The sequence below is a fragment of the Vanacampus margaritifer genome, chromosome 1, assembly GCF_051991255.1.
Source record: "Vanacampus margaritifer isolate UIUO_Vmar chromosome 1, RoL_Vmar_1.0, whole genome shotgun sequence".
Taxonomy (NCBI): Eukaryota; Metazoa; Chordata; class Actinopteri; order Syngnathiformes; family Syngnathidae; genus Vanacampus; species Vanacampus margaritifer.
The window spans coordinates 36,835,052-36,849,558 of record NC_135432.1 but is presented as its reverse complement, the minus strand read 5'-3'; the positions used below and the strand labels follow the sequence as shown (position 1 = coordinate 36,849,558).

Below are 14,507 nucleotides of genomic sequence, written 5' to 3'. Positions count from 1 at the left end.
ACTGACTTACCACATAAACAATTTCAATCTACACTTGTAGCCCTTACTATCGCTAAAAAAACAATTCTTGTTAACTGGAAAAATAAACAAACTCTGAATATCGACCAATGGTCTAACCTCCTCATAAATCACATTTTAATGGAAAAAATATCTGCCTCAAATAAAAACCAAATATCAAAATTTATAGAAACATGGTCTACGTATATAGAATTTTTTAACCTAATTCCGGTTACTTAATTCTGTCTGTTAGCGAGAGCCACTACATCGTGATAACTTACATTGATGTTTCTGCATTTGGCAATTTATTATTATATTATATTATTAGTATGGGATTTTTTTAATGGGCTTTAGGTGAACTGATGAATACACACACGCTCGCACGCACGCACGCACACACACACACACACACACACACACACGCACGTACACATTCTCACCCACATACAAAAAAATATATATATGTATATATATATATATATATATATATGTGTGTATATGTATATATATATGTATATATATTTAAAAAACAAACAAAAAACAAAACAAAAAAAAACATTTATAAATTTTTTTTTAATTGATTTGTTTGTTGTTGTTTTTTTAAAAAAAAGGAGAGCAATGATGATGTCAAATCGAATGAACAATACTGAGCTCTAAAAAAAAAATAAAAAAAATTAAAAAAAAGATTTGTTTTCTTCTAGCCTGCTTTGTACTACTGCGTTTGTTCCTGCTCCTGCATAAACGACTGCCGCACATCACGTGATTTACGCCGAGGAGAGCGCCGTAGCTCGTGGCCGGGTGCTACACGCACATCACAAATTCTTATACGCCGTAGATGGGAGGGCATAGCATCGTTCGTAATTGATTCGTTTAGTCACATGCTGTGATGGCGTACTCAACTTTCCCCGGATAATTTCCGTGAAGACTGTTTGTAAACCAAAAAAAAACGGTCAATTCCTAAGCATGTAGTGTTTTGTTGTATTTTGGTGTGGTTACGGTCAACAGTAACAGTACCATTCAAAGTCTTTGATCGCTCCTAGCTGAGGGCATCTGGTCAAAGACAAGAGCACGGCGTGGGGGAGGCGGACTCTCCCGATCGCATGTTATTTCTTTCGGAATGCTATACACGGAGGCTTACCTCGCTTTCTTTATATCCGTTTGGTTTTGATCAGCAGGGAGCAAGTCACTTAAACTTTACACTGACTGACAGACTGACTGACTACCCTCTCCAGTTTGCTTCCGGTTTGGACTCATGTTTATTGATTACACATGGGGTCGTTTGTAAAAGACAATAGTCGTACACTTATCATTGTGTGTTGACAAACTGCTGTCTTGAGGTACGTCTCCATTTTTGATTGAATATAGGAAAAAATGATAATTAAACATTCTTAATACTTTAATTTTAGAGTTGTTTTATTACATTGGTGAAATAATTTTAAGTAACTATCCAGTCCACACTGGAATTGAGTGGAAGTAGGTGGTAATTATTTGCTTTTTTCTTTAACGGAAGGCGCCAGTCAATTTTCGGTCATGCCCAGAAGGGCGTGCTGTAAATAAATGTGTTCACCCAAGCTTGGTTTGCAAATTCATTCAGCACGTTAAGTTGAAAGCAGGCGGTGGGTGATGTCAGAGGACACCCTCCTCCTCCTCTCTCTTCCTGTGATAAAGCAAACCAGACATTAAGACAAATAAACATGCACAAACAGCAAGCAGTGGGTTAGTACCGGGCCAGCCGAGCCATATTAATATGACATCAGTTGACGGGGACCATGTCTCTGGTGGAGTTGATACAAGAGATTCAAACTTTGTTGAGTCAACTGCTTCACATTTTATCTTTTGGCTCACATGCTCGACATGCATCAAATATCACTGGCGGCCATCATCCCACCTCAGGTCAGTGTTCTCTTTGCCATGTGCTATACATATCACATTTTGCTGTAATCTACACAAATTAACACTTTCAGATTAGGCTACATACAGTACTTTGTGTTATACTGCACCGGTATGTGGCATTTTAACCTTAGTAACTGATTAGATTTTGCAAGTGGCTAATTGCTAACAGACTTTATGGCCCCATACGCACGCATGCAAATTTGTGGCTCAGCTGACTTGCCACCACAGGTTGAGCAATTAATTTGACTGTAAGAGAGGAACAAGGTCCGCAAAAATCAGTACAGCCGCACAAGCAAATGTGTTTGTACTACTTAGCCATGTCTGGCTGTCTTTGCTGTGGAGGAGCGGGACAAAAAAATAAGTCTAAGTATTCACGGATTGAGAACACAGGTGAGCGTTGATTTACATTAGGTTTAGGGTCACTAGTTGATTACGGCAGAAGCTGAATTGTTACATGGGAACGTTTATCATGCCTAATCCATGTTCTCTCACAGTGCATGAAACCAGACAGGTCTTAGACTTTGCCTTGCTTTGTGGACATTTTGTGTTTGAGCATTTCTAAGCAAACAGTGTGCGATCCCTTCGGGCCACTGATGTGTGTTTTAAAGGCGCAGGCGGATGATTCAGTAGCAGTAGTTTGGTATCTTTCTGGAACTATGTTAATGCTTATAATTTACACTTGCTGGACTAATGGTCTTTGAAAGTTCATTCAAATTTTGCAATTTAAGTGGAGTATTACTTGGAAATAGTTCATCCAAGTAATTGGCTATGCAATGAGTAGATTGCATGCTCACAGGTCCACGTGTCTACTGTATGTGTGTGTGTGTGTGTGTCTGCATGTGAGTATAATATGGGATCAACGATGTGTGTTTTGGGGTCAGGCCACAAAAAGAACTGCACATCACCATTTCTCTGTTGGTCTGATTCTCATCTGCAGAGCAGCAGTGAGGCGGGACAGAAAAAAGGAGGTGTGATCACGCTCGTTGACAGGCGTAATTGTGTAAGGAGACTGAGAGATTACCAGATGTATGAAATGTAATAAGGAGTGCATGATAAGTTTGATGCTCCTCGTTTCTTAACCGGCGGTGATGAAGATGGGGACCAAAGAGGAGAAGGGTGGGAAGGAACACGGAGGTGAGCGGTTTGTCTGCATCTCACTGGCGGAGATGGAGAGCTTCTACAGATACACCCAGAGCTGTCAACAGTTGCATTGTAAGTGTGCGTGTTTGCCTTTGTCTTATTTGGCTTACTTCGACTGTTACCTCGATGTGCATGTCATGCATGAATAGAAGAACAATTTATTAAGTGTGCAATAGTGGCCAACAAATGAGCCGCTGTCTTTGAATTACTTGATGTCATCTGTCACCCCGGAGCCTTAGTTGTCCAGCTTTTAAGGTCTTTAGGATGTGCTCATTGAATTTGAAAAATAATTAACCTGCTTCATAGTTAATTATACCTTTCAAAGCCCTGTCAGCTCTTTAGAGTTATCCTCTTCAATGTTAGACAACATCAACCACAAAGCAATGATTGTGGTTGTGGCCATTAAAATTCAAAATGTTGTTTTGTGAAGGTGTAGTTCATTACATATTTTTACAGCCTGGGAGGAGAACAGCTGGTTCTGAAAAAGTACCACATCCTTGTTTATTCAAGGTGGTTTGATAAGACATTTGCATAAATTGTGTGTTTGTGTTTGTGTGTGCATGCGTGCGCGCGATGATAGAACCTGGTATGGTGAGTATATTTTTGGACCTCAATGCTTGCTACGGCTACTCTGATCCATTTCTTTTGGTCTTTATTTAGCGCTGATCTGTGTATTTTTAGTATTTACTACAGCAGTAATATTAGGGACTTGCACAACATGTGTTACCACTTAGCAGCTTCTGACTCTGTTACTGCCATACTGTATAGTGGATTAGCCTGAGCACCTTGGGATGTGCAGTGCAGACCTATGCCAAATTCTGATTTAGCGCCCAATTTTTTTTTAAATTTGCCTTTATTTAATTGTACCTTTCAGTGAGCCTGAACTGTAACTTCCTTCACATACTATACACGTAAAACGGGCCGCATGAACAGACATCCTAAATACATGTAATAAACTATAAGTGTCAACATCAGTCAAAAACATGGAAAAGAAAGCATGAAAGTAAAAAAAAAAAATCTTTATTTTGCCACTTGAAAGTTGTAGTGTAAATCCAGGCTTAAATGTTTTTAGCGCTCACATTAGCTATTGTATATTTCAGGACACGATCTTGAACACAAAAGACATATTTGTGTTCAGCACTTTATTGGTGTTTTTGCTTCTATCCTCTTCACTTGCCTCTGTAGCTTGAAAGTCAATTATACTTGTACACTTGCTGGTGGTCTTTTAGAGGAAACATTTATTGTGTCTTACTCTATACGTCTCAAATAGTACAAACCAATTATTTTTGACACACAGTCAACTGGTTACATTAAAATTGCAAAAGAATATTGCTTGGGGCTTGATTTCTTAGGTCCCATAATTGCTTGGGACTTGCACAACCAAAACGTGTTGATTAGCTGCTCATAACTTCCGGTGTAACCATCCCATATGTTTGTGCATTGTGTATTTGTTCGTGGTGCGGGGGCCACTTCCCTTTTAATCGAAACAAAAATCACAAGATTTGTCACACTGTTGTTCATTATTTCAGTTACTTAGTCTGACATGCTGCCATTATGTCCAGTATGGCGCTAACGTATTTGACCACCTTTGAATGGTTTGTTTGAATTACGTTTTACTCATATTAGTCATGTTGACATATTACAGTAAATAATACATTTACATACATAATACAGGGTAAAAAAAAATACACCACTGTTTACCACAATGTTGAGGGGTGGCATACGTATATTGGCATGGAAAAGCTTATTTAGTTTGGTCTGGATCTGGAGACTGGTGGTTGACACCTGCTGGGTATATAAAATCAGAACCCATTGTTCCCAATTATGCACAGTATCCAGGTCAACATTAATATCAAATGATTTCTTCTTTAATAGTTTCTTCATTTACCACACTACACCGTTCCACAATACTTTGCGTATCAGTTTGGTAGTAAATTCAGTGATAACACAACAGCAAACAACTGACCATAAACCATAACCTGCCCTGTGTGATGAATGAGTCTATATCCTCTGCCGTTTCTCTCTGCTCTGAGTTGCCTTTCAATTGGCGTCTTCCTGTTTACTCTCCATCTACCAGCAGCGGAAAGAGTCGATAGTGCATCAAATAAATACATTTCGTATAGTCTGCTACCCACCCCCAATGTCACCCCCCGCACGTCTACTTTACATCCCGTGGACGCATGTCTGTCTGCGTTCACATTTAATCCACTGTGATCTCATTTCAGTGGACAGATATAAATATTTTTAAGTGGGTGGTGTGCAACATGTAAATATTTTAATAGAAGACCACAGAGTGAAACAAAGACAGGAAATAGGCTACAGTAAAAATATCTAGCTTTGTTTTTATTGTCATATATTTAGGCAGTTGATATTAACCAAATTCAACCTAATCCCAAAACCGCAAAGATGGAAATGAATGTGTTTATGCAGCATGTTCATTCTGAGTGGTTCAAAATTCAACCCGCTCGTAAATTAATTGAAATATTGTCCTCATGCTATCTATTTCACACGCCTAATATAGCTGTAGGGATGAACCAGTTACATAAAACAAACAATGATAATCGTTTTAATGAATTGCTGTCCTCGGATCAGTTTTCAAATATTGCTTCTTACCACACTTTTGTGGCACAATGGTTCTCCCTGCTGTCTTCTTTTACATTGTGTGTGCATGTGTGTGTCTCTGGTACTCAATGAGTGTGACAAGAGTGCCACTAAACGTAAAGAATAAGATGTTAAAGACTTGTGTGTATCTGGTCAAGCATCAGTGATTCTCTTGTGCCGAAACAGGGTGAAATGTGAAACTGGAGGCGGAACTTCTGTAGCTCCGCCTACCAGGGTGATACTATGTATTCAAGTGTGTGTGTACGTGCGAGTGTGTGCCACCACTGTGCTGTGACAGCCCAGTGAGCGGCTTTAGTCCTCAGCTGTGCAGAAATGGACTGCCGGTGCCGGAACTTCCACTGGGATGTTCTCTGACAGCATGCGGCTGTGTGTGAGTGTGTGTGTTTTGTGTGTGTGTTTTGTGTGTGTACATGTATCGGATCGAGGGTCAAATAAGTAGTACCAGCAATCATGGCTGTCAACAGAGTATCTCAACTGTGCTTTGACATCACCAGGCTTTGGCTGCAACTGAAGATGATGACAGGTAGAGTGACTTCTCAAAAGTTCACACGTTGTTTGTTGTTTTGTACCGTTTTTTTGTTTTGTTCTTAATAGGTGCAAAATTGTCTTCATCAGTGTTCTGGGTAGTTTGTAGGACCATGCTCCTTTTATCGTTTAAGTTGTCCATCTGATAAAAGCAGATGTTTCACTGGTGCTTAAAAAAATAAAAATAAAAATCAAGAATATTATTAACATATCAGTAATATTAAGTGCTCCCATATATTAAGAAATAAATAAAGCCTCCATCTTTATTTGCTGGCCTGTCTTGCTCTTGTTAATCTGACCAATGGAGTGTGATGGTCACAGTTTCCCGCTGTAATATTTTGAAGTGGAAAACCAACAATTGCGGTTAGGGTTAAGATGAGCTAATTTATTTTAATATATTTTTTAGTCTCTAAAGCGCAAATATGTGATAAAATGTAGACATATAGTATGTAGGAAATGGCTATCTATGAAAGTGGGCGTTATAGGCTATGATGTCAGTGCTTTGCTCAGAGGTACCTCGGCAATTGTCAGGAGTTGCCAAGACTCAAACAATGACTGTGGTTCCAAAGCCCAAATCCGTACACATGAGCTTCTGTTGCCGATCTGGCAATATTGTTTGCCGTTTTTTTTTGTCATTGTTATGTTATATTCGAGAGGAACTAAAGTGTCCCCTTCGCACTTAAAGGGGAAGTCAACCCCTTCCCAAAAAATCTTTGACAATAATGTTTTATGCAGCCCCACTAGTCTAAATATGTTATATTCTGATTAATATTGCGTTAGTGGAATATGAATTAAGCAGCAAAAGCCAGCGGTTTTCATCCAGCCTGAGCCCTGAGTAACTGTGATGTCATGTTCAGTCAACAGCAAGTGTCAAAATGGCCGCCCCCTGAGATGGATGAAAATTGCTGGATTTTGCTGCGTAACTCATATTTCACAAATGTAATATTAATCATAATGTCATGCTTAGACTAGTGAGGTCACATATAAAATATTATTGTCAAGAAATGTTTAACGTTTACTTGCACTTTAAACACCCTGTACAGATTTTTTTTGTTGAGAAACGGGTTAATCCACTAATGAGGTCATGTTGCTCCATGAGAAATCATTTTCTTGAATCAGCTGATCGCCGCTCACTGTTCCCTTAAGGCACAAGGTTGTGTAGTGCGGCATACGCGTCCACTGTTATGAATGACCCGAATGAAAGAACATGATTTGACTTTTGTTGTCATCATTGATTTTGTCTAATGGTAGCATGGAGCGTCACCTTCGGAAAGCGTCACTGTCCATCAGTCTTACATAATACAAAGCATGGATTTTATCCCGAGGTTAGATGCACATATTGAAGGAGTGCGTGCACTTGTGTGCATATTTGTGTCTTGGACTATGCACAGAAAGTGTGTTTGTGTTCTTCCTGTTGTCCTCTTGAAACAACATTGAAGCAAACTCCATTCTTTGTGTTGAATGTCAAATTATTATACATTGTTGTGCAGGCAGGTAGCCTAGCCCTCACACCCTCTCTCAAAGGCAGTTAAGGTATTGGTGCTTGCTGTTCACTTTATGTTTTGCCAAGTCAAGATTAGAAGTGCTAAGCTCTCATAATGCAGCTGCCATGTTTTTTTACGAAGTGTAATAGCAACAATGCGGGTTGTAGTGGACTGGATTTGCTCCTCAAGGAGTTACTGAAAATGACACCTGCATCCACTGTGTCCAAACTACGGCCTGGGGGCCATTTGTGGCCCACCGTCCATTTTTCAATGTCTCACAAGGCAAAGTATTTATGACTAATAATTTCTAATTTCTCTTGAAAGCACTGTGGTGAATAAAGACAATTCAATTTTAAAAGCAAAAATAGTTTCTTCCACTTTCTGCTGTCATGGTCTGATTTATGAAGATATCACATTAAACAGTCAAGAAACAGTTTTTAAAATTGTCATCTCTAGGGATGTTAACTTAGTACTTTTTTCCCCCCAGACCGATAGAAGTATGACTATTCAACTCTTGAGTAGTAACTTTGTATTTATTTATTTGAGGAGCATATTTGCTAATTAGTGGCAACTTTGTAATGTTGAGTTGCAGTTTTTTTGTGGGTTAATCCCAGTGACCTGAAACAAGGGTGTAATTAAACAATGAAAATATGACAATAAAATGGAGGAGTTGTTGAGATGCAGCTATTGAATATTTTATTATTTGAGTATGCTACTGAAAATTCTATCAAATATCAATATCAAATATTTGGATAAATGGTATGTGGACTGAACTTTTATAGTGCAAGAAATATAAGAAATTATAGAAATTCAAATTATGCCCAAGCTATATAGGGTGTTTTCATTGATTGATTTATGCCACATAAATGTATCCCATTACTCCATACTGACATATATCAACACATTTTGAGCTTTGGTAAATGCTGGTCTCACATTGCCAACTACTACAGTAGAATAAAAGACAGTCCTTAATACAGAGGGTAGAGAAATAGAGTTGTGAGCGCTGTTACATTGGTAGTGACAACATGCAGCCATGATCTGTTTGATAGATAGTTCGAGCGTGTAAAGTAAACTGAATGTCCAACGAATATCAGAGATGCAGCCAACGTTTACTTGCTTTGTCAGTGTGTTAAAAGTTTTACTTCTCTTTCGAATGGTTCTTGATGGGACAGAAGTGTCGATGGATGTTTGGAAGACGCGCACAGACTTGTGTATGAATTCATGTGTACATTAAGTCTGGAAAATACCTCGTCATGATTCAATTGCCACTTCCGCAGCACTTAGAAAATAAAAGTCTCTACACATTCCAGCTGTCAATACAATAACTGTGCGCAAATGACATTTTCTCCTAGGTGAATGTAAAAAGCTTCTCTCTATAAAAAGGTACACATGATGCAAGACCGCTTATTTTGAGCCCTGAGTTATCAATACCATTAGTATATAAAATTCCCCCCATAAAAACGATGATAGATCTTTTCAGTAAAGACCTATATATCCCAATAAAGCATTTTCCCTAGAATTGCATGAAATGAATGTAAATTTTCTATTCCTGTAATTTCTCATTTCTAGTTCCTAATCGTAAAGTGGTCACAAGAGAGCGATCGATATTGATATCAGCCACCGCCACGCGTACTGATACCTTAAAATAAGGCTGGAATTGGCACAGATTTCTATACCTGATATCGGTACACTACTCACCAATCCCTATTCATCTTCCTACAGTTGTTTTGGTTGTGAATGTGGCGGTGGGCTTCAGCTGCTGGTCAGTGGAGGGTAGGTCTTGTCTTGTAGGATAAAGGGCCATCTTGAAAATTCCTTAAACTATTTGCCTTGGGACCTTTAACAGAAAACGTTATGTAGCAGTTTATCAAATTAACTAGAAAACATAAACATTATACAACTTCATTCTTGATTGATTTTAGTTTCTTTAACAAATTAAAATCAAAGAATTTTGAAGTGACCCTTGCATCCTTCCATTTTCTTTATGCAGCGCTCCCCAAAAAAAGAAAAAGAAGCTTGTGCTGATGCGGTGGATAGAAACAAGGCCTGCCCGCAATTAGCGAAAATGCTTCATAAATTGTGTATTAAAAACAACAGCGCTGATAAACATTAAATATAACATCTCTTTCTCTGAAAGTTACGCTACGTTAAGTGGTTGTTTTGTTAAGGGGTTAATGAAAATAAATGCCTGAACATCGCCAGTCATTCAGGTGTGTTTTTTTGCTTAAACTAATGCAAATTACGCTTGCTCCCATGAGATGCAACAAGGCTAATAATAGATCATCTTTTGGGTTCACATATGGCAGACTATGGAGTGAATGAGGTTGATTTTTGCTGTAGTGTCTTATTTCGCTATCCAATCAATGACGTCAATGATTGATTGTGCAAATTATGACATAACAGCCGATCACTAATCTTGCATAAAATGCCAAATATCGTCCGATTGCCACAATCCGCGCAATCAGATCGGTGTAAAGTCTAAAATATAATTTTTGAAGAGCACAGTCTCCACATCTCTGACCTATGAAGTCACAATGATTTTTTTACATTCAGGTACGATTACTAAACTTTCAGCAGACGGATCACCTTCCGCTCTCTCAGGCAATTGTTGACCTTTTGATTAGGAGTGGACCCGTTTAACTTTAGCACTGCACTGCATGCACTGCTGGTGTCAGATGTATTGGGATTTCAATATTTCATGACTGCAGAACAAACTTGCATATTAATAGTCATCACTTGTCCAGTCTGTCTTGCTGTCTTAAGTTTGTTCACACTTGGCGTATTTGGCTTTCTATCGGCTATAATAAGATAAAGCCGCTAACACTCAGTCAGACTTTTGCCATTGCTTTAACTGTAGGATAACTCTTATTTTTGAATGTGAACGCCTTTGTTTTTCTCCCCCTTAATAGTTTGGCAAGCATCACTTCACGGGAGCAGCCAAATTACCCAACTCAACCACAAAACAATTTGCAGCTTGGCACTTGCTGTGTGCTTTGTAAATATAACATATTTTGTTACCAGACTTTCTGGCTGCAATTTTCGCTTTATCCCTAATTCTGTCTTTGGGTTTTGGAATGGACAACATATACACATTCCACATAGCTGTCGGCCTGGATGACCCAGTTTTTGTCAAGCTTTTTGTGTGTGTGTATCAGTGACAGATGGCATTTTGGTAAAGCCTCACTGTAATGCCCCATAATAGAGCTCTGCTTCACTTACAAGAGTGTGTGTACACACGCAGCTGCACAGTACCTGGTAAATCTTGGCATCTCTACAAGCCCACACGTGTGTTGAAAATGCAACTGTCCATTTCTCTGTTGGTATTTGATGAGTGGACCCCTGCGGTGTGTGTTTGCGTGTCATCTTTACTAACATACTGTACATGCTTTTGCTTGTTTGCATTACCTTCAAGCCAGATTTTGTGCTTGTCTGTGTATGTGTACATGGTGGCAGAAGCAGTTCAGCTTTGACTGGCCATCAGCGTTTGCAGCCATTAACAGCTGGCTGCTGTGTTTGAACTGGCAGTGTGTGTTTAGCAAAAATAAAAGCTGCAGGGAACAAAGGACTGGGCGTGTGTCGCTCTGTGGTTTGACGCTGTAATTAAAAGTATTAGCTGGGCCTTCATTGCCAGATATACCAAATAGTTCTTAAATAAATGGTGCGTATTGCAAAAAGATTAACAACAGTATAACAAGGTAGTAGCAGCTGTGGGTCAGTACAGCAGTCTGTGTTTTTTATACTCATTGCCAAAACATGAATCTGAGTGTTATTTGTAGGGGCCAACCGATTATAATGGGCAGATTATCGGCCTTCAAACATTGGTCAAAACAATCAGCAAATTGGGCCAAATGGCCAATTATTTTTCCCTTGAAGAAAAGCGAAGTTTCCGACACTGTCAAAGTAACTCATTCATTGCCATCCACGAATTAACTCGGGTTTTTAATCTAACCATTCAGTGCCATCCACGTATTAACTCGGGTTTTGCGTTTTTTTATGCACTGGACGTAGAACAACCTCATGCAAATCCCCAGCAAGTATTAAGCGTAAAAATTATTATAATGAGGTGTGGTTGCCAGTAGATGGCAACAGTAGCTTTGATCAGAGGAGAGCCAGCATGTTGGGGGAGTAGAAGAAGCCCACAGTGGACAAGGAAGTAGATGGTAGCATGTGGAGGAGCATTAGCTTAGCGATAAGAAATTTGTTATGACATGGGAAGGCACCGGGTGATCGCGCGTCTGTTTTACTTTCCCGTTCACCGGATGAAGCTTCCTGGGCAAACTGCATAGAGGTAGGACGCCACATTGATCTAACGAAGCCACACAGCAATCATCATATGGCTGTTTACCTGAAACACCCCCTCGTCAAGCCACCGGTGTCTCCGGACTTTTACGTTTGCATCTTTGTGGGAAAACGTCATCACGCCACAGATTAAAGAAGCCACGCAGCAAACATGCATCACATGGCTTTTTACCAGACACGCCCCCTCGATGTAGCTCCAGCCAGGGAACCATGTGATGAGCGTCCGTGCACATCCCGTTAGATGCATCTTCGAGGGCAAGCTGCGTCACCTTGTAGGTAAGCACGAACTTGGTCCCATGCTAAATTTCATAGCTTCAAGATGACCCCTTTCACTGTCCCATCAGCCCACGTCATATGATGCCTATACTATATCTATTGCCTCGTGTGTCATATAGAAGTGCGCTATAAGAAAAAAAGAAAGAAAAAATGGTTGGGTCAGTTCGGCAAAACCACTGAAAAAATGTAATAATCAAAGAAAAATTGGATGCCGGACAATAAGGAACACAAGGCTTGTGGTAATAAATGCAAGTGCAATCTGCAAGTGCAGCAACAAAAAAGTATTTTTTTGTAATGTACCTTTTCCCTTACATTATATTGTGGATCCAGCACCACAAACACTCAAGCTCCACCATGTTTGCAATGTAAAGGAAGATCAAAATATTTTAAGTAAATATGTTTATGGTGATTTTTATGTATTTGTATTGTGCACATCAGGCAGCAGACATTGAGATGATCCTTGGATGGCATCATGCTAACTTGTGTTCATCGTGTTGCACAAAGAACAATGCTTTTACCTCTACCACACCCAAAGAAAGTTTGCACCATAAAGGTGGACAAGACTGCACAAATGCACACTCGACTGCATACATCTACACCTGTAAATAACTCAGTCTTCATAGTTTGAAAAAATATTTAAATTGTAAATAGATACTTGGATAATTTCGTAGTTAGATAATTGTTTTTTGGCATCAATAACCTTTTCTTATGAATTGTTTGACCTTATTTTGAAGAAAAAATACTGTTTATATGTTTGACCTGTAATAAAAACAAAAAGTATTGCTGTCAAAGTAGAATTTTTACTTGAAATGCATCTTTTCACAAAACCCTTGATGTCTGCGTTATTTTTGTCAAAACAGGATTTTTGGTTAAACTTGCCTCTCTTCTACTGCTAAATACACAAGAATGACACATGCTAGAGACTAACTTTGTGATGAAAGATGAGGGTTTAAGCTATCTTTCGGTAGGTCCCAAGTTTGTATACCCATAGAGCACAATGTTCTGTAGGCTGTCGAAAATGGGTTAAAATCCTGTAAAATGGCAGTGCTACAAATGGCTGGCATTCAATGAGGTAAGCTGTTTACTGACATCCCAGTTGGAGTTAACTGTAAAACTAAACACACAATGTTAAGAATTGCATCCACTGTATATTTAATTACAAAACATGCTTCGTTTTTAAAACATCGCTAGCCTTGGGAGGATCCCATTTAAATGCTAACAGGAAGTTAGCATCGACTTCGGGAGTGTTTTTTAAATTTATTTTTATCTTAGCTCACATGCTTGCCAATTGTTGGAAAGTTTGACGATGTTGTTGATGCATCAGAAGTGTCAACAAGCAGCGGGCCAACACATTAAATATGTAAGCATGTGTAAAGAAATCCTTTCCCGGGTCACCCAATTGAGACAAGCACCTCCATGCTTTCCTCCTCCGATTTACTTTCTCAGCCAACACACTCTCCGGGGGTGGAGGGGGAGAATCACACCCCTGTTTGAATTAATATTTCCTTTCAGGCATGCTAGGATATGTTTTATTTCCTCCTTCTAAGCCTATGAAAAAGCATGAATGAAGTGAGGAAGGGGTGTCTGGTTGGGGGGAAGGGTATGAAAAAGGTGGAGGGACATTCTTTTCTCTGCTCCCCATAATCGCTATTTGTGAGTGCCCCACTTCCACTGTTTGTGCGTGCGTGTGCGTGCGTGTCCGTGTGTAGTTTCACTAGCCATAGTTCAATGGAGTGAATGCAGGCACTTTTAGAGTGCAGTCGCAGTGAAAAAAAGACGCCTGCATGTCTGATGTCTCTCTTTGCACAACTTGATCAACTTCTATTTCTGAATTCTTTCTCCAGAATGCTGCATTTGACCCAAGTGACACTGGTCTCCTCAAAGTATTTTTGTTAACTTCAGAGAGACAAGTAATCTGTCCCACAAAACAAAGGGCTAAATCTCAACCTAAAGAATACATTAACTGTTAACACCAATCAGACTGAAGGTAACGACCCCAAAAAATGCATGTGTGCATTCAGCACATGACTGTAGGGACATACACAAGGCATGTCTGGTTATTTACCACAATCTTAGTCTGTTGTACACGCTAAGATAGCAGCTGCAACAGGCCAACATGTAGCCAACAAACACATGCATACTTGCGTAAAAAAGCCTGTCCTGGATTTTCCACATTTCTTTAAAAAAACGCTTCACAAATTGCTCTTGATTATGTACATTTGTTTCACTCTCATGTAGTAGCAGATGATTATACCAGAGTGGTTGTTTTTG

The 14,507-nt window shown here is 39.4% G+C and overlaps 1 protein-coding gene across 4 annotated transcripts in view; it reads left to right on the top strand.

Annotated features, from left to right (window-relative positions):
- Positions 1–1,718: 1,718 nt before the first annotated feature.
- Positions 1,719–14,507, top strand: part of mcf2la (mcf.2 cell line derived transforming sequence-like a) — a 51,458-nt gene continuing 38,669 nt past the window's right edge. For 2 of the 4 annotated variants that reach the window (XM_077552296.1, XM_077552289.1), the window contains exon 1: positions 1,719–1,890. In XM_077552296.1, the coding sequence (XP_077408422.1) occupies positions 1,767–1,890 (124 nt within the window). In that variant the 5' untranslated portion in view covers positions 1,719–1,766. Of the gene's footprint in view, positions 1,891–2,963; positions 3,103–5,916; positions 6,176–14,507 lie in introns of those variants that run through there. The other 2 variants (XM_077552271.1, XM_077552279.1) reach the window with 2 other exon arrangements.